Source organism: Vanellus vanellus (assembly GCF_965231255.1).
Source record: "Vanellus vanellus genome assembly, contig: HAP1_SCAFFOLD_114, whole genome shotgun sequence".
In the NCBI taxonomy this organism is placed as follows: domain Eukaryota; kingdom Metazoa; phylum Chordata; class Aves; order Charadriiformes; family Charadriidae; genus Vanellus; species Vanellus vanellus.
The window spans coordinates 287,124-307,586 of NW_028127383.1; the positions used below are offsets into that span (position 1 = coordinate 287,124).

The 20,463-nt window shown below is 52.2% G+C and overlaps 1 protein-coding gene across 1 annotated transcript; it reads right to left on the reverse strand.

Annotated features, from left to right (window-relative positions):
* Positions 1–343: 343 nt before the first annotated feature.
* On the reverse strand, positions 344–17,439 carry LOC309685303 (electroneutral sodium bicarbonate exchanger 1-like; the record flags this gene model as incomplete). The annotated part of the gene is made up of 24 exons (XM_082501093.1): positions 344–431; positions 942–1,039; positions 1,452–1,586; positions 1,687–1,860; positions 3,138–3,206; positions 4,654–4,905; positions 5,494–5,655; positions 6,009–6,122; positions 6,825–6,986; positions 7,879–7,984; positions 8,087–8,332; positions 9,226–9,359; positions 9,495–9,669; positions 10,164–10,255; positions 10,420–10,566; positions 11,004–11,091; positions 11,467–11,624; positions 11,756–11,865; positions 12,012–12,200; positions 13,150–13,310; positions 13,502–13,637; positions 14,041–14,175; positions 14,888–14,969; positions 17,425–17,439. The coding sequence occupies 24 exons, from the start codon at positions 17,437–17,439 to the stop codon at positions 344–346; spliced, it is 3,228 nt and encodes a 1,075-aa protein (XP_082357219.1).
* Between the last annotated feature and the right edge of the window lie 3,024 nt (positions 17,440–20,463).

Consider the following 20,463-nt stretch of genomic DNA (forward strand, 5'->3'; position numbering starts at 1 on the left):
TCCGCCAACTGGAAAACAAAATAAAAGCGGTTTCTGCCCATGTCTGCATGGGCACATCCCCGAGTCACGTTCTCACGCCTCTCCTTCAAAGTCAAGATTCCTAAACATGAAAACTGGAGTTGGGGGGATGGAGGAGAGAGAAAAGGAGGGAGAGCGTCATCAGTGGGGCTGCTGCCCCGCTCGTGGGACCGTGCTGGCAGAGAGGAGCTGGTTCGTGTGCCGCAGCCCTCGCCGCTTGCTCGACATTGCCGGCAAAAAAAGAAAAGCCGTAGGCATGTGCCACAGCTTGCAAAGGAGCACGGCCACGTTCCCACGCGATCCTTTACCTCTTTTCTCCCCAGATTCAGACTGTTTCCATGCTCATAGTGAGAGCCTTCCACACGGGTGTTTTTGATATCTCTTCCGAGATATTAATCTCCGAAGGATCAGTCCTGCAATAAATATTTGAGACAGCAATCCGTGACTGCGGGAACTGATGCCACCCAGCGCATCAGCACCAGCAAGAGGAACGGGGGGGAGGAGAACCAAAGCTGCGCATAAGCACAGCGGGTTGGGCGGGAGGAGGAGGTTTGGAAGGCGAGCCGGAGAGCCGCAGAGCTACAGCTCTGTGCAAAGGCTCTGCACAGAATCCCAGACTGGTCAGGGCTGGAAGGGCCCTCTGGAGCTCACCCAGTCCCACCCCCGCCAGAGCAGGGGCACCTACAGCAGTGGCACAGGACACCTCCAGGCGGGTTTGGAATGGCTCCCGAGTGGGAGACTCCCCCACCTCTCTGCGCAGCCTGTGCCAGCGCTCTGCCGCCCGCCCTGCCCATAAATTTGCTCTTCCCGCCAAGCTGAGTGCATGGCGCTGGGATGCTCAGCAAAGATAAACGTGGAGAAAATTCTGCCAACCCCCTTCAGGCTAATCTTGCCGGGGGTCCTGCTGCTTGGTGGGGCTTTACCTGTCGCTGCTTGGCTTTGGGATATCCGCGGTGCTGCTCTTGCCCAGCTGCAGCCGAACGGAGTTTGCAGCAGCAGCTTCCATCATCTCCTGGGACTCCTGACATAAAAAGGGACAAATCAAAGTTCTCTGTCTATGATCGAAGTGGAGATAAACTGAACACCCAGCAAAACCCACATGCTGCCCTCTCCTTCTGACCTTCTGTTAGCGCAGCCGGGGAAGGACCTTTCACTCCAAACATTTTGGGAGGGGGTTAAAACCACCCTTATGAGCAAATCTTTCCATCATAATTATAATGTTTATTATAAATGGCACCTTTAAAAATTGTACCGCTATTCAAGTGTTAAGCTCACTGCTAATTTAAAAAGTTATGATGCGGGATCCAGGCTGTCAGGATCTATTTCTATTGAGTTCGGATCTTCCCCCAACATTTCAAGAGAAGCTGTGACGGAAAGAGGCAATCTCAGAGCCCGAGGGAGACACCCACCCCCGAGCACTCAGCAAGCATCACCTCTTCTTCTTTGGCTTCATTTTTGGCATCGGCCAACTTCTTCCTGCTTTCTGGCATAAGGTCATCCAAAAAGCTGAGCTCCCGCTTTGAGAAGCAGAAGTCCATCACTTTCCGGACAAACACGAGAGCCAAAACCTTCACAAAATAAGAAGGAAGAGGGGGTGAGGTCTGAGATGATGTTACATCTCACTCCGACGCTGCAAATGTCCCACTGCTGAGCGGCACCGGCTCTTACCATCATGGGAAAGATGATGGCAGCACGGGACACCTTGATGGCCCAGAGCAGGACGAGGCAGATGAGCTGGATCATGGTGAAGAAATGCACTTTCCGCAAGGGAACGTGCCGCAGGTAGATGAAATCCGGCTGGTGTTTTGCCGGCATCCAAAAGAGCTTCAAGCGGTCGAAGAACTGCAAAATAAAAGCGGAAAAGTTACCCCTTGGGGCTGCGGAAAGTTTCCGGCCCTGTTGGCACGTGGAATGAGTTTTCAGGATCTCGCGTGCAGTGAGAAATCCTGGATCCCACTTTGTTCCTCCCGGGAGCAGCACCCGTTTTCCCTTTGCTCCATCTATAAACCAGTGTGCCCATGAGAGCTGCCCACCAAATTGCAATTATTCCACGTCCTTCTATTATAGAATCACAGAAGGGTTTCGGTTGGAAGGGACCTCGAAGATCATCCAGTCCCACCCCCTGCCCTGGGCAGGGACACCTCCCACCAGCCCAGGTTGCTCCAAGCCCTGTCCAACCTGGCCTTGAACACCTCCAGGGATGGGGCAGCCACAGATTCTCAGGGCAACCTGCGCTGGTGCCTCACCACCCTCACAGGGAAAAATTTCTCCCTGATATCTCATCTCAATCTGCCCTCTGTCAGTGTCAAACCATCCCCCCTCGTCCCATTGCTCCCCTCCCTCATCCAGAGTCCCTCCCCAACTCTCCTGGAGCCCCTTTAGGCACTGGAAGGGGCTCTGAGGGCTCCCCGGAGCCTTCTCTTCTCCGGGCTGAACACCCCCACCTCTCCCAGCCTGTCCTCCCAGCAGAGGGGCTCCAGCCCTCCCAGCAGCTCCGGGGCCTCCTCTGGCCCCGCTCCACCAGGTCCATGGCTCTCCTGTGCTGTGGCCTCCGAGCTGGAGGCAGCACTGCAGGGGGTCTCCCCAGAGCAGAGCACAGCAGAGGGCACAATCCCCCCTCGCCCTGCCGGCCACACTGCTGATGCAGCCCAGGATGCGGTCGGCCTTCTGGGCTGCAATCGCGCATTGCCGGCTCACGGTGAGCTTCTCATCAGTCCGCACCCCCAGGTCCTCCTCAGACCATCTCACCCCCCCTCCCTGTTCTTCTATAAAAATATATTTTTAATATATTCTATTCTTCTGTTTGTTATTTGGCATTTCTCAGCCCACTCAATCCCCCAGCGAGGATTCCCACTGGTAGTAGAAATTGTCTTCGCTTTGCACTGAATTCCCCCATTTTCACCACACCAAACACTGCCCTGTCCCAAACCGTGACGCAGAGCGCGCTGAACTTGCCTGGTCCTCCCGCCCTACGTACCTCCTGTGCCCCCACCAATCTTCTCCTTATACAAAATACTTTCACTGCCTGCTTTTGGGGAGGTTTTCTCCCACACCACTGCTTTTTTCCTGCGTCTCTGGAGATGACACAGCAGGGAGCTGCACGCTGTAAAAGTCCGTACCTGAATCCCTCTGAGCGACGACACGCCCATGTAGAGAAAGACACCGTAAAGCACAGGCATGGGTATAAACTGGGAAATTAAAAAAAAAAAAAAGAATGCAATAATTTGTTTTTTTAATTGCTTTTTCAGTATTACTGCTCTCTTCTAGAGGCACTGCCTAAAATTGCCTAAAGCTTTCCAGTTTCCACAGGGTTGGAGATGTGTCACCTCTTAACCCGTAGAGGTTTTGTGCGTGCGAGTGAGTTAATGCTCTGCTTTAGGCTGAGCTTCTGAGTTACGTTTCATTAGAATAATCCTATTTTCCTGAAAGGTTGGAGGAAAATAGGCCATTTCACCCATGCTACTGTACGCCACGTTCTGTGATGGCAGAAGAACATTTCTACACATTCTTGCGGCAACACCCAAAAGCAAAGTGCCTCCTTTTAGCCTAGAGCTGTGACGACTTTGTGGGAGTGTCCTGGTTTGAGAGACACAGGACTAATTTCTCTTCTAATGCTTGGGAAAACTGCACTTTTTTAGAAGACTCCAGTGTCTGAATTTGTGAAAATATTTACTTTACAGCCAGCTATGGTGTGTGGGTCTCAAGGTCTCAGCGTTTTCGAGCTCGCCAGGTGCAGGGATGAGGAGGAGCGAGACCCGGGCACTTGACCCAAGCTGCCAACAGGATTATTTCATACCATCAACGTCACACTCATTATAAATTAGAAAGTTTGCTGCGAAGTTCTCTCTCTCCCTTGATGGCTGCCATCCTGAGAACTTCGTGCCCTGGTGCCGGAGCCCTGAGGCCTTCCCTTCCTCCTGAAGCCATAGCACTCGCAGTGTCCCACATTAGCTGTCCACTGCTGGGAGTGCACAGCTTCCTACTGATAGAATTGGCTGAGTATAATCTTTGCATATTCTGTACTGGTGTCGGGATCAATATCAGTTCTTTAGTGCTGTTAATGTTAATTATCTAATCTTATTCTATTAAATCTGTTTATACTTCAGCTCTTGGGTTTTCTTGTTTTTCCCAATTTCCCTTTCCCAGGTGGGGAGGGGTCATCGGGTGATAGAATGATTGTCTAAATGACAACAAATTGTTATGGGTCTCTCAAACCGTAACAGGGAGGAACACACAAGGAAGCCCACGGGGATGATTTTGGTGTGTTTAGCTACTGGGAAAGGCTGTTGGGAGGCATTTGGGGGAGCCAATTGCATCCCATAAGGTGCTGCCTGCTTGAAAGACAGCAGTGTACTGGTCTGAATCCGCTTCATCGTAACCCATAAACACAGGTGGGCCTGAGAGACACCTGGGAATTAAAGCAGTTGTCCTGCTCGCTTGCCTCGAGGACACCAAACTGGGGTGTGAAGGGCTGGAAAGGGTAACTGAGGCTGGTTCCCACTGTGGGCCAAGCCTCAAGGTTTGGGATCGCCTCCTCCTCTGCTCCACACCGACTCAGGCCTGGAGGGAGGGGATGGTTTTTGTATAACTTCCAGAAAGCTCACGCTTGTTGGGCGTTTTGCATTTTCCTCTTACCTTTAACACCGAAGTGAAGAAGACAGAGCAGCCCATGAGCACAAAGATCATCAAGCCGGTGACTCTCTGCTCTCGTATCCCCAGAAACTTGGGTTGTTCTCCTGGAGCTGAGCAGCCAGACTCCACTTTGAGGCTATTCACGTGGGTGATGGACAGGACAGTCGCAGCCACAAACCAGGGCAGCCCCATCACGGAGCACACCCCGAGCATCACGGCCACCATGAAAAGGTCCAGGTGGTACCCGCATCCTTTCTGTGGGCAGCAAAACAAGGAACAGAGCATCCCACAGCACAAGAGCGAGGACAACGTCGCGACTCAGACTCAAACCCTACTTGGGCGCAAGTCACCCTCTTGAAAATTTAAGAGAAGAATTGGCAAAAATAAGGATGGATCCGGTCTTTGCGCAAGCACCTTGCATGAAAATCTGGCAGGGGTTCAGACCAAGTGGATTTGGGAGGTTTGTGCAATAGCTACTTCTCAAACAAACAAAAAGACTATTTTAATTCATAAAGAAAGTTCTACTGTTTGCAAGCAAGATGTGACCCTGAGTTATCTCTGGCAGTGCATCAAAACAGTTCGTTCCCCCAGCTCCTGCTGGCGTTTTGAAACAAAAACACGCTTCTGTAGTGCTTGAAAATTAATTTGTTCCTCCAAAAGATTGCTCATCTGAACTCCCCTCGTTTGCTCCCTGTGACATCACTAATCCAGCAGAGCATCCTGCCACACAGCCTGACATTGTCCCAAACCAACGCCTTCACAAAGCACTTGGCATAGGAGCTTCTCCCCACACCTGCAGCCCAGAGTGGGGTGGGGATGGGGTCAGCTCTTGCAGCCCCTTACCTTCAGCTTGTGCTCCTTCCTGTTGACAATGACAGACGTGATCTGCTGGTCCATGAATATCAAGATGGTGCAGAGCAGAGCTGGGATGGGTGCGGCCAACACCGTCCACCAAGGGTTGGGCCCTATGGGGTTGACCAACCACCCGCGGTCGTCTCTGGTAGGCTGCAACAAAGCCAAAACACACATCAGGATCAACTCCCAGCCCAGCCACTTCACTGGCTTTGATTTTCCTCTCCATCGCTGTGCCGCCTCATCTCCTGGCCCTGCCTTCGTGTCACCCTCTCCTACAGGGTTCAGCAGTGCCAGCGTCCTCGTCGCAAGCACCTATAGATACTTCTGTAGGTATCAAGTTTTGGGGCTGGCGTCTTCTTTCCAGAAGGAAACAATGCATTTGGAGGTGGAAGAGGAGATGGTAACACCACCAGCATCTCCAGACTCAGCCCTGTCCTGTCCCAGCATCACCTTGTGGCATCCCCAAGAGCTGAAAGTGGCTCCACACCAAAACACCCCATTACCTTGAACATGTGGGGGACGTGGAGCTTCGGCGACGGGATCCCAACCAGGAAGTCAATGAGGACCATGACGACGATGGTGAGGAAGACACCAAAGTCACTTACTGTGGACCGTACCTGGGGCAAGAAAGCAGAGCTGAAAGGGACAGCACAAACGGGGCCATATTGTGAGATGGAAAAGTTAAAGACATCAACAGCATTAAGGCTGGTTAACAAATTCCCACCACTCTGAGAAGATGCAGCCAAATCCCTCGGTTAGATGCTGTTGCTGTGTTTGTACCTGCGAGATCTGGTGTCAGGCAATAAAAAAAGTTTCATTAGGTGGAAAAGGGTCGTTTAAATTCAAACCCTAAAAAAAAGCCAATAACTTAAAAAATAAGGAAACAGACATCTGCCACTACAGCTGCACTCACAGCTACAATGGGAATAAGGCACTGAGGCATCATTTACTCCTCAAAAGGAAGAAACAGTGTCTTTTGTGTCTTTTTCTATGGCAGTTCCTCATTTGAATCAACTTTCCCCTTGGGCACACCAGGTGAAAAAAAAACACAAACAAAAAAACAACAGACAACCAACTTTGGAAGACCCGATTTCCCACTGCCTGGGCAAAAAACTGCTCCGGGGCAGGTCGAGAGGCAGGTGGGAAACGCTACGATCGTTTTGCACTCCTGGAAATGAGTGAGGGACATCCAAGTTTGGCCTTCAAGGTCCAATATTTCCCAGTTTGACCAAGCGGTGGCAAACACTGCTTAGTGCTCCAGGAAAGCCATTTTGGGAAATGAGTGTGGAGACTGCTGCTGGCCACCGTCTTCTACCTACTCTGGTCGGGAAGTAACGGCTGGTTTTAAACTTCTTCAATAAGCCCGACAGGACAAAGGTGGAGAAGAAGAGGATGCAGCACCAGAAGAGGACATCGGGCGTGTAGGGGCCATCGTGTCCACAGGCAGGTCCACGAAACTCTCCATGCAAATACCGACATTCCTGGGGAAACAGAGCATCAGGACACAAAGGTAGTGCACATGTGGCAAGGAAACCTCGGATAACTAGGGAGTTTGGAGGATCTTGCTCCAAGATCTGTGACCTCGGGACTGCTGCAGCTAGCGGAGATTTATATTTAACGATCAACAGCAGCTGAATAAGTGACACATGGAACTACACAGACAGCGGAGAGAGGAGATGTGATGGGACACCGTACCACAGACCTATGGCACATCCTCTGCTTGAACAGCAGGTAACCGTGGCTGAAGAAGACACCAGAGGGGAAGGAAACACTGGAAACTCTTGGGGACGGGGAAGGAGGGAACGGGGAAGGAGGGCTAAGAAAACAGCGACAGGAAAGGAGAAGAGACAAATTGTCCCTTCCCAGGGTCGGGCTCACAGGACACGGCCAAGGGGGGTGAAGATGTCCATAAGAGCGTCCCACCCTGTGCCTGAGCTCTGCTTGCAGCAACAATGGCCCAAGGGGCTGCTCAGACATGCAAGTTTATGCACGTACCTTCAGACAGCGCTGAGTAAGAAAGCAAGGCCTGGAGTTACTAGGAACCAATTAAGGAAGCTAATTACAGCCTTCAAGCATGAACTGAAGTCCTCCAACTTCTCCAATAACCAAAGCACCCACTGAACCTTGCTCCCAGACAGAACCGCTGTCCTGAGGATAACAGTTATTGCCCACCATGTCGGGGATGAGGTGGACTCTCCTTCCCAGGCCCAAGGGGGTTAAACCCAAACCTTAGACTGAAGTAACAACTTTTCAGAGCAGCACTGGCACAGTTGGAAGCCCATCATCACCTGAAGGGCTCTGAGCTTTGCACCAGGCCAGTGCCCCTGGACCCCGCGGCCGCGACACGAGGAAGCAGTGACTCGGGGCACTTACAGTCACCGTGAGGTTCTCCCAGGTGATGCCAGACACATTGATCTTGTTGCTCTCCCAGAACTGCAGGGTTCCGTTGCTGGGATGGGTCGGTGCCTCACACTTACAGCTGGGAGGAGAGAAGCCAAGACAGGGGTGAGGGGAAGGCGATGGAGGTGCAGCCCTGAGCTCCTGCCAAGGGGCAGCGGCGTTTTAGGAGGAAGAAACCCACTAGGAGATGGTGAGGAAGTCCAGCTTGCTGTGCGTGTGCACAGGGTAGGTCACTCGCAGGTGACTCAGCTTCTCCAGAGCCTCGTAGATGAAGATGATGCAGATGAGGGAGGCGAAGGCTTCTTCGGTGAAGCGGGTGATGTAGCACACCAAAGAGCTAGCATCAGTGGCCACCAGCACTATGCAGAAGAAGGCGGTCCACAGCCCGATGCATGCCCGGAGAGAGAGATAGGAGAGCGTGTAGTCCCTGGGAAAGCAAAAGAAAACGCAGGGTGGAGAGGGCAGCAAGAGGCTCCGAGCCGTGCCTTCCTTCGGGGAAAGTCGGCAGCAATTCAGGAGCGTGTCAAGGCTGCGGATGGTAAATGCAGTTTCCGCGTCCTACGACAGACAGCCTCGGGGCTGCGGCACAGGGTGTGGGCCCGCAGGAGGAGAGGCCAATTATTTAATTATCCTTATTTAACAATTACCTTGTGTTAATGCCTCGGAGGCTAATTGAGGTCAGGTCCCTGTTGTGGAAGGTGGTATTCTCCCACATCACCCTGATGCCCTAACAGCGAAACCGGCTGGGTTTGCACCCAGTTACCTGCTGCCAGCAAGTTGGGGCTTCAGAATAAATTTAATTGCAATAAGGGGGGTTAATCTCCCATCACAGTTGCCACAACAAAAAGACTGTCATGGAAAATATCCATTTTGCCTGAAAAGCTCCTGCTTTCTCAAAAATCATCAAAACATTGGACCGGAAAACTCTTTGGATATGTGGGTAAAATATATTTCTACTTCCAGCAAAAATCATACAAAAAAGTGCCCGAGTTTGTACTGAGAGGAAAGCAAATCTTCCCTCATTCCCAAACCAGAGTCATTTGTCTCATCTTCCCTGTGCAGCCCAGCTCGGGCATCCACATCCTTGTGGTTTCTCCTCCTCCTGCTCTTTCACTTTAACCCTAAAAAACCCGAACCACCCATCCATCCTTCAGAGACCGAGGGCTCCTGCACCGTCACATACTAAAGCAGCAGCGCGTGATGTCTGTGACACAGAAGACAACTTAAATCTACCAACTACCACTAAGAAAAACATCCTTTCTCCATCCCTGCCTTCTTCCAAAGGCGCTCGCAGCACCTGGCCGCAGCAGCCAGCCTTACTTGCAGAATTTGTAGAGGATCTTCTCGAACACGAGGACGGGGCCGGTGCTGCCAAGGATGGTGAGAGGTTGGCCAGCAAAGAGGGAATACACCACGCCGGTCATGGATGCGCCCAGCAGCGACTCCATGGCACTCTGTCCGGGGAAGAGAGGCAGCAGTGAGTAATTAAATCATTAGGGGGAAAAAAAACAAGTGCAAATTCACTGCAGCAAGGACTTTTGCATGAGTGTTGTCCTCCCCCGTGCCACCCAACAGAGAGAGGTGCTCACTATGTGGCCGTTGGTCGCCTCCCCCAGCAGTCCCCCGAAGGTGATGATGGGGGACATGCAGGCACAGTAGAGGAAGAGGAAGGACGCCAGACACTGCAGGCTCAGACCATCCCGAAAGTCACTCCAGAACCAGGGGGCTTTTCGCTTCACATCCCGGATCAAACCGCCAAAGAGCCTGGAGGAAGGAAAAAAAAAAAAAAACAAACCAACATTTTCGTGGAAGACAGCGTTAAATTTTCTTGGCTGAGGAAGGACAATCACAAGCACAGAGTAACTTCCGTTGCTAAAAAGAAGTCTCCTTCTCCCATTTTAGCCCCAGTAGAAACTGAGGCATACAAAAAACCCCTCCAACAAAAAGAAAAGGAGACCAAACCTGAGAGCCCGTCCCCTCTTATTGCAACAGTCCCTCACTTTGAGAAGCAGCAGAGCTCTACCTGGAGGTACTTACACATCTGCTTCCACCCCAAAGCAAGAAAACCTCTGTGCAACCACACTGCAGCTGAGCCCAGCTGCCCAAATCTCCCACCCACCCAGCCCAGGGGACCAAGCTGGTAACCTGGAGCCCCTTCACTGACCCAGTTAACCCCAAAACTCTGCTAGAAGGGAGGTGCGCACTCAGATTTTAGGGGCAAACAGAAAAACACCCCACTAAACTATTTCAGTTCACACCTTCCTGTCCGCTCCAGTTCAGGACCGCTGTGCTTCTCCGGCTTGCTGTGAGAAGCGCTGTCATCAAGAGCTTCTGGCACCTTCCTTTTTTCCTGTTAAAATGGAAATAAGATAAAGATATGTCTTTGCAGCCACTGGCTTGGTTTGCTTTTTGGGCTGGGTACGTGACCTGTGAATTTGGGCCCCTGAGCAGCACCCCCAGCCGTGCTGCCCTCCTGCCCGTCCCCATTGTGCCTCCTTCTGCCGCAGCACCCACCTGCGAAGGGATGTTTTTCGGGGGCTCAATTCGGATGGAGGGATCCCACTCTCCTGGCGGCAAAACCATGACCTGATCCAGAAACTCATCGATGCCAGCCACCAGGTCAGCCCGGTTCTTGGCTTTATAGGCAACATCGTGGAAGACCTGCCGTAGGAGACAACCTGGTGAGAGGATGACCCATCTCGGATGTCCTAACCAGTGCAATAAGCTCTTGGCTAAATGCAAGGTCATTTCCCCCAAATCGCCTGTTGGAAGTGGCAGGAAATATTCCCCCCAAAGCAAAAATCTGTGCATCACAGTATTTGTAACCATCTCCACCAGGCTCCCGTCCCCCATGGCACACCACAGCCTTCTGCTTCAAGAGGAGAAGTTTCACTGGCCCTGGCAATGCCACCACTGGGGACAGCATGCTGGGGACCCTGGGGAGAAGGATGAGGCGCGGGCTGCAGCCCAGGTGGGATTTTAGCCTCCTGCAGGCAGCTAAGAGAGACAACAAACCCTCTTCCTCACTACTACAGACACAGGGAGAGGTGAAGAAAGCCCAAAAAAATGACCCAGAGATATCTCTTATCTTGTCACACCTCATCCGTCATGATAGTAGCCATGGACCTGCCGATCTCGTGGTACTGATGGGCTTTTCCTCCTGGTCCAAGCAAAACAAACAGGAACCTAGGCAAGAAAACCAAAATGAGAGAGAAGAACATGGCCTCACTCAAAGGGCGCCCAAGGAAATCTCTGGGAGCTCCCAGCCCAGAGCGTGGCTCCAGCGGGGACGTGTAGGCTCACCGACTCCGGTGATGAATTTGAAACGCATCAAAACCAAACACAAATTTGAGGTTTGGACCAACTTTCATTAAAATTGGCCAATGGGTTTAAAAGCTCCAGCAGGGAATGGAGGAATGAAAGCACGGAGATGTGGGTGGGAGAAACCTGCTTGCTCCCACTGGCTGTGTTCCCCTGGGACGCCCAACTGATGCATGAATTTAGTGTTTTGTTGTGGTGGTTTTTTTTTTTAAATAAAAACTTTGCGCTTCTCATTCAGACCTCGTTGGGATGGGAACTTCCATCATGCCCGAGAGGAGGACAGCTGGGCTCAGGCGGACAAATGCCACGACGGGCTGGCGAAGGAAATCCAGCTCTCCTACGAGCACGCTGCACGCTTCAGCCCCGGTGGGAATTTTCTTCATGAAGCGCAGCTCCGCCTGGGCATGACAAAGGATTTTCAGGCCATTACCCCAAAAGTAAAGTCCACCGCACTCTGCAGAACACTCTGCAGCCAAGTTTGCAAGAGCAAATCTTGCCAAAAAGTGTAAGAAAGCTACGAGTGTCTCACCTTGCTTAGATCCATCGCATGGCTGTCATGGTTCACCCCATTTTTAGCTTCTGCAGTGGTGGGAGATGGATGAGGAGTGAGTGTTTGGGTTGGGAGGAGAAAGAAAGACACTGAGAAAGACAGGCAAGGAGCAATCGGGACACTTCTCCTTTGCCGGGAGAAGTCTAATGGGGCCAAAGCCCTGCAGAAACTTTCACCTGGTGCCAAAGCCTGGCAGAAACCCTCACCGGGTACCAAACCCTGCAGGAACCCTCACCTGGCTTGTCGAGGGGATGCACGTCTAACTGCTTCTTGCTCATGTCAGCAAATGAGCAGACGATGGGGAGAAGGTTGTTTCTTTTCTTCTCGTTCTGATGGTGATGCTTCTTCAAAAGCACTTCTCGAACTTTTGCCCGCATGCGCTCATCAAACTCTGCGGACTGCTCTTGCTGGCCCAGGATCATATCTGGAGATGGCAACAGGAAACGAAGCCGTCAGAGCAGAAAGTCCCCAAGCCCCGACCCCTCAAGCCCCCGGCGAAGGCTGCGCCACGCAGGATACCCTAACGCGGGCTCAGCCTTGCTTAGCAAGACGTTTTAATGCAGTTCAGCCTTTGCAGCGAAAGGAAGAATTCTCTGTTGCTAAAAGCCATCATCAAAGTGCTTATTCATCACTCCGCTCAGATAATTATTCCCCATCCTAGATAATGACATTTTTTTGCCCGATCTGGCGTTTCTAGACAGACTCTCTAGACTCGACACATTTCAACAAATTATAAGCAATCTCTAGCACAGACTTTCCCAGAGTTTCCTTTGCCCATCGACTGCAATTTGGCAAGCCCGGGGAGAAACGTGCTAATAACGGCTCCGACTTCTCCAGCTCTTGCAAGGGCTGAATGGAGACCTGCCAGTCAAAGATAATTTCTCCAAAGCTGCTTTTTCAATTAACTTCAATTATCTTCCCCACAGAAATATGCTGCTTGGTCACCTGCCAGATAAACTCTGCCTTTAAAGCTCTTAAATCCTGGATGTTAAGGCAATAGGAAAAAAACAAAACAAAGAACGGGAGGAAACAGCTTGTAGTAAGTAGTTTATTTAAGGAGGTTCAGCTCTTACGCAGACTCCGTGTTCCTAAAAGCAGCCTGCCAAGCCCTGACACTCCCTTCTGGCCGGAGAATATTCTCTAATCGCCTCTCTGACCCCACAAATTGCTTTCAAAAGGCTCCCATACTGGGAGAAAAAGCTGATGTGACTGTTGTACACCCAGTCTACATCCAAAAAGCAACCCACCACTTAAAAACACAGCGGAGGTTCTGGAAAAGGACGTGCCATTGGGGCAGGGCTTGATATGGGAGTGAAGGGCACCGCGGCAAATTGAGCTCGGCCGTTCCCGGCGGGACGCAGTGCGCTCAGTACCTGCGATCTCTTCGATGCTGTTGGCACAAACATCCAGCAGCACTGTCCCGTTCATGATGCAGCTCCGCAGCTCAAAGAGGCTGTGCAAGGACAGCGTGGCCACGTAGGGCTTGCTCCAGCGCTCGCCGCCATCTTCCACGTCCTCCTCAAACTTCAGCCACCTGCGGACATCAGGCACGATCAGCCCCGTTGCAAGAAAACAGCCTCAGCTCTGCAACCCCTTTGGTGCAGCTACGGGGCGGCAAGAGGAGAAGGCTCCGCGCATCGGCACCTGCAGCTGCAAAAGCTTCACGTCCCGGAGAGCGGAAGGCAGAGCCCGCGGCCGCCACCGCAGCCAGCGGCAGGGATTTACCTTGCCGTTTCCTTCCACTCGGCATCTTCACCCTCCTTCAGGAAGATCTCATCCAGCTCGGTGAACAAGTGGTGGGGAACGTGCTGCTCATCCTCCTCGGTGCTGAGGATGAACTGCACCCGCTGGGATGGGGTGTCTGGGGGCAGAAGATAAATCCCGTTACCACACCTGCATTCGACCCGTCACGCTCACACACAAAGTGGCCATCGATCGGCACCAGTTCAGCCCTAAATATTGGGCTGGCCTCTCTCCCCTGGATCTGGCCAGGCTTGCACAGAGCCATGGAGAAGGAGAACCATCTGTTCCACCTCTGCATAAGGACGGGCCACTTTCCTTCCCCATGTTTCCATTTTTAAAGGCAGGATCCCTCTAAGGAAGACCAGCCTCAATCCATTATGCCTTCAACTGCCTCCCAAATAACGCCACTTTCCCTCAGAAGAACAGCAAACCAAACACATCAGCCACATGGACCTGCTTGCAGAGGACCCCGGCACCCACGCAGCCCCGAGGAGGCTCATGAACGCTGCGGCGGGACTTACAGTGGTAGCCCTGCTCCAGCGGGGCACAGTCCTCCTCCCGTTCCTTCTTCCGATGCTTCTGGCGGTGGGGTCGGTGGTGCCGGTGGCTTTGCCTCACCAGCGGCATCCGCACACCCACGGACAGGGTGCGGTGGCCTGCAAAAAAAGCAGCGTTCTCATCACTCCCAATATTGCGGAGATGGTTGACACTGATGCCATGACTAAACCAGCGCAGCCATCCCAGGAGGAAACACCAACTTCTCTTCATTTTAGTTTCACTGCATCCCTGAATGTCAGAGACCCCTCCCTTTTTCCAAGCCTGTTTTACTCTAACTTTGCAACAACAGAGCAACAACAAGCGATGGCTCCGGGTCACCTAAAAGTGCCCTGAAAGTATCAACCCTTGTCTAAAATTCCAGCTTCGGCTGGACAACACTCAGACCTGCTCATTAAGCAGCGACAGAAGGTAATTATTTTTAAAATCTTTGTATGGCACAAGGCAACAAGAGGAGATCCAATCAGTCCTGTGATAATGAAGTCTGGAACAAAAAAAAAAAGAAAATCACAGCCCTGTGTCTGCAGCCATCAAATTATTCTCCTGACCTCTCCAAGCCAAGAGCAGCCTCTGAGAAAACAAGCTGGGAACTACCAAGCTCTGTGGCCAACGCTCACACCGCAGATGCCATGGGGGCTTTTTCCCCTCTGTCTAAAAGCCATAATATTAAAACAATGTGAAAATAACTGTGCTTGTTTATTTAGAAGCATGCCACGTTTCGCTGCAGGTGATGCATACGCTGAGCACAGGACGTGGCAGGGACTTAGCGCGACGGAAAAACGCGTGGGGCTGGTGGCACCTCTCCCGACTCACCTTCCAGCTCCTCCTTCTCATAGTGAATAGTGACAGCGGTGCTCGTTCTTCCCTGGTCAATCACCGCCTCCTCGTCGTGTCTCTGTTTAGTGAGGAGAAGAAGATACAAGTTGGGACCAGGTGAGGAGAGCTCCCTTACGTCCTCCCAGTCATCACCCATCCCTGCGCCACGCGAGCCCAAGAGCATCACACCTCTGCGTGTCTCCTCCTCCAGGCACAGCCCAAAAAACACGGACTTGGAGGTTTTTATTCCCATACCCAAATAAAACCACCTGTAATGTCACCTGTATTGTATATACCGTGAGTCTGGAAGGATTTACTAAAAGGGGAGACAGTTGAGTGTTTCAAACCAAACCCAAACCTCCTGCTTCGTTCTTGTGGTTCCTTTCGAAAAATTAAAATTAAAAAAGGGATTTCCAAACTGGGGGTGGAGTGGGGTGGGGGAACCCAACTCCACACTTTTGAGCACAGCCAGTTTCATTCTCCAAAAGTGATACCTGCAGGACTCACTAGATGGCACTTGGCCACAGGACATGGCCACCATCAACCTCCAAAGGCCCTCAAGAACCTGCAAGGGTGAAGCTTCGACTTCAGCCCAACCAGGCTCGGGCTTCTCTTGCTGCAAGCCTGCTTTCCACACAAAACTGCGTTTTTCTCCTCAAAAGAAAAGCCAAAGGCTAACAGCTAATGCCCTCCTTGGCTGAAATACCACTGCCAGCGCTGCACAAAGAGCATCTGTGCCTTAAAAGCTGAAGGAGAATTACAGGCGTTCTCTTCTCCCCTTGCCCCTGGGCTGGGGAAGGGCATCACCGGGATCACCACGCTCAAAGAAATAAAAACCCAACCACGTCTCACACTCGAGTCGCAACTGCAACTTTGAAAGGGCCTCCAGGAAACCCTTCTCTTTAGAGAAGAGCAAAACACCAGAAATCTGCTTTTTATCCCCCAAATCCCTGCTTCGACTGAATGGCATCATCTGCTGCCGCGCAGCAGCAACGCTCGGGAAGCTCACACCTCCCGCTCACCAGTTAATTTAATGAGCAAAAGGAACAAACGTTCCCATCTGGGAATGAGTTTTTTCTGGCCCCCGAGTACTAATTTCAAAGCCGACTTGCTGCGACCTCCCCGCCACCTCCCGGCACTCGCCCGCGTCACCCGGCAGCTGGATTATGACGCGCCTGTGGCTTTCCCGTCCTCTCTCCCACGCCGATCTCCACCACCCTCCGTCCCTTCTTAGCAATGCGTCTACTCCCCTCCAGATTTACCGGAAAAAAAACTCAAAAACCCAAACCCCATCCTCAGAAAAGGCACGGGACAAAAGGGGCTTAATCAAATCGCTTTAAATGGCAATTTTAGTAAAATCATTACTTAAGTAAAACACCAATTTGAATTAAATCGCAATTTAAGTAAAATCGCCACCGAAATAAAACCCCAATTTGAATTAAATCACTATTTAAATTAAATCACAACTTAGATACAATCACAATTGAAATAAAATCGCAATTTAAATACAACGGCGAGCTTGAGTGTGTTACAGGGGTGTCAGAGTGGGAATAAACGGAGCGATTTGGGCATCACAGCTCCCCAAATCCCCCCCGAGCGACGTGGGGAATGTCTGCTTCTCTCTCAGAAACCATTTTGGCTCTGTGCTCCCACCCACAATGCTAAACCTGCCCCCGGCAGGGCACAAAGCATCATCCCCCCGCATCCTTCCCTGCTCTGGCGACATGCCAGTGGGATTTTGGGAAGTCTCCCCCCCTTTTTGGGGGATGCGCAGCCCCTCGGCACAGCCCTCCCACCTGTAACTCTTCCAGAAGTGTCATTTTGGGACGCTCCTCCTGCTTCATCCTCAAGTCGGTCACCGGTTTTGGGGGATAACTGAGCCTCCAGATCAATCGGGGGACCAAACCCTCCGACTGCAGCCCAGTGACTCCCAGTCTGCACCATCTCCAGCACATAAACAGCAACCGTTGCTGGGATCGGAATGTTCAGGGTGACCCCGGCAGTTATTTAAAGCCATACACCCCAATACTGATCCCGCTTGGAAAACTTAGCGGATGGGGAGAAACCTGCTCTGTTTTGAGGAAAAACTCTCCAGAATAGAGAAAAGGGGTGGAAACGCTGCATCTCGGCAGGGCAAAAGGTGTTACACAGTGTTTGGGTGTATTTGAAAGCCCAAACTGCCAAAAGACCACACGAGGCACAAACCGTTGGGGAAATGCCCGTTATGGGGCAGCCCTGATTTTCATCAACATTTCCTGCATCAAATCAGGGTGTTTCAGGGAGGTCTCCCTTCGGCACAGCCTCCGTCCCTTCTCGGCTTCCATAAACCCTCGTTAGCCAGACCAAGTCCTACGCCGTACGGAAATGGCCAGAGAAGCCCCATGTTTTACTCTCCTCGCTTCCGCCAGCTATCTCCAGCCCTACTTTATGTTCCGAGCGGAGCTAATCCCTCATTTCCAGCCTACAGATTCATTTGCTGTCATGAACTTCCTCCCCGGCGCTGCTCAGCACAAAGGTTAACGGCCCCGGCTCGCCCTGAAAGGCGACATGGGGTGTAAAAGAACACAGCGAAGGAGGGTGACAACGAGGGCTAATCCGTTAAAATCCCATCGGGATCCAAGCTCAGATCTCTGCTGCTTTTTTATTATTTAGTATTAAAGCTTCAGGCGCAAAGACAGGAGGAAAGAAGCCAAGTGGGTCCGTGGCAAGATGCTCCGAGCATCCCATCGCCCTTCCCCAGTTGTTGCAGCATCCCCGAAATCGCGGCAAACCTCGCACAGAGATGCCACCGAAGGAAACGGTGCCACTCAAAACCCTCTTTTTCCTGATTAAGCCACTCAAATGGACTCACAAAGGTTATTTCATTGAGGAAATCGCTGGAGGATTTAAGGATTTAATAAGTCTATGGGATCTGTGGATGCGTGGGCTTGGGATGGGACAGAGCAGGACGGAGAGATGCCTCCAGAAAGCGAATTATCCCATCCCAGGACGGGTACCAGCACTCACAGACGCTTCGCCTTCCCTCTTTGTCCTTCGCCGTTGCTGCCAGGCGCCTGGAAAACATCAAATCATCGAAACGGGGCTGGGAAAGGGGATGGCGAGCTCACTTTTGAGTTTCGGAGCAGAGGGTGTTGTTCCATCTCAAGAAAAATTCTCCAAATTATTATTTTGCTGCAGGGTTTTTTTTGTCCCAGCAGGAGAGAGAGGGACTTTTAACTGTCCTGCCTCAGTTTACCTGTCTCAGTGCAACTCTTCCGGTTAGAAAGAAAAATCTTTCCCTGGGGAAGCTTTGGTGTAATTGAGGATGAGGAAAAGCACAAAGCAGAGGTTCAGGTCCGGCTTTGAGCCCTCCCGGTGCCGGGGGAGGCCAAAAGCATCGCACGAGCAGGCAAACCTCCCACCTCGGCCCCCTCGGCCCGTCACATGCAAGCTGGACTGGCCACCAGCAGCAGGAGGGAGGATTGATGTAATTAATCTCACGCAAAGTGTAATTAATAACACTGATCCCAGTGTTATAAGGGGATGAGGGTCCAAACTGGGGGAGCTGCTCTGGTGGCGGAGCAGGAGACCCCCCTCCTCGCCCCTCTCCATCCTACCCAGACGAAGCCACCGGCCCTGTGGCTCCCTCCTTTGCTATCGTGGGGGTCAGCACCGTCCCCTGCAGGGACCCCTCCGGCTCCTGAGCCAGGATTTGGGCTGTGACGGGGACTGGACCCGGGAGAGGACACATCTCCAGAGCCCCAAAGTGGGGCTGTGAGGAGGGGGGGACACACGCAGGTCACAGCTGAGCATCACCAGGACGTGACCATCATCCCTTGCTGGCGGAGATGCAAATTCCTCTCAGTCTTTCACCCGAAAGACTACACGTCACTAAAGAAAGACCGAAAATCTACACGTCACTATCACCTAAGGGGGAAACACTATTAAATACAATACCTTATTCTCTGCTGTTCTTATCTTCTGGGTCTTTCTGGAGCGGGGGTGACCTCGTGGTGGTGGACCCTCCGCAGAGCTCAGGCGCTGCCGAAGGCGAGAGATGGTGGGTGGGGTTTTCTTAGTGGAGGAAAGGGACCTGGTTGCTGGGCTGCACCGGCAGTTGCCCAGTTGCCAACGGGAGGAGGTCACCCTCTGGGCTTCTGCCGGCTTCGCCGCTCTTTGAAGACGTCTCCAGGGCCTTCCGATCCTGCCGTGGGCGATGGTATTTCACATGCGCGTTCCTCCCATTGACTGTCCCAAACACCCTGGAAGGGAAAAAACAAACGGGGATTTTTAACTCCTTTTTTAAGAAAAAAAAATTTGTTAGACGATGTTTCATTATTTCTAATTTTGTGAGTTTCTTGTGCGTTTTGCACAGTCTCTGCCGGTACCCCCGGCTGGGTGGGACCTCGTTGGTTAAACACGGCAGATCATTGGGGATTAAAATAGGAGAATTAACATCACGATGGATTAAAATCGGGTCGCACTGAAACTCGAGTGGCTCTGCGTGGCACGAGCGATGTCGCTTGGCACGAGCGACTGTAGCGCAGGAGCCCTCGGGCCGCAAACCGCAAGAAGGAACTTCAGTGGAACCTTTTTCTCAGCCAAACAAAGGAGAAACGCTGGGATTCTCGCCCAAGGAGATGAACCGCCCTGAGCCTGTAATGGGAGGAAAGGGCCTTCAAAGAGAGAGAGAGAAACCTTTGTGGCTGCAGTCAGCGGGAGATGGAGGAGCCCCGAGTGCAGGGGAGACGGGAGGAGGATGGAACTGAGCAGGAACAATCCCGCCGGGTTCGTTGCTCCAACGGGCGCAGAGGAAAAGAGGCTATTAAACAAATGGTGGTGACAACACGTGGCCACGTGCGGCGCGGGACAGGTGCCCCAACACCTCAGGGAAGAGACCGTGAGGCCTTCAAAGGCACAGGAAAACACAGCGGTTTCAGCTAAAAGTCCAACAAAAGCAGCAGGTGGCGGCAGGACAGGGGGAATCCTCCAGCTGCCCTTAGTTCTGCTGTCCCCCAGCCATCTCGGAGAGTTTCCATCTGTTTGAGCCCAAAGCAGTGAGTTTCAAGAAGAAAAAGCGAGCAGCTCACCTTCCACACTGCCCGCAGGGAAACCCAGCTGCATCGCCTGCGCCTCCAGCCCCGCGCGGAGCGTCCCCGGAATGGCGGGAGGGACTGCCTGTGCCACGGGGCGTCTTTTTGCTGCTCTTCTGCTTTCTTTGGGAATTCTCCTTTGGCCCGAGCCGGCGCCTCTTCTCCAGGCTGCAACCACCCTGTAAAGCAGACAGCTTGTGCTCATTTCTCCTTCTCCTCAGCAAGGGGGACAGCTAAAGCGAAAAACTAGCTGGAAACATCCCCAAACGGCTCAGGCAGTGAGGGGTTTATTTGTGTGCTGGGTGGAACGCATTCTATCAGCCCCAGCCTGCCCCGCTGAGCTCCTCCGAACGCTAAAACAGCCAAAACAACGCTGAAATTAGACGGGGAGGATGGGGTGCAAAGACAGATGGTGAAAGAAAAACCATATTATTTCTACTGTCCTCAGCAGAACAGTAGAATTACAGAGAACTGAAGTGACATGCTTACCCAGTGGCTGCC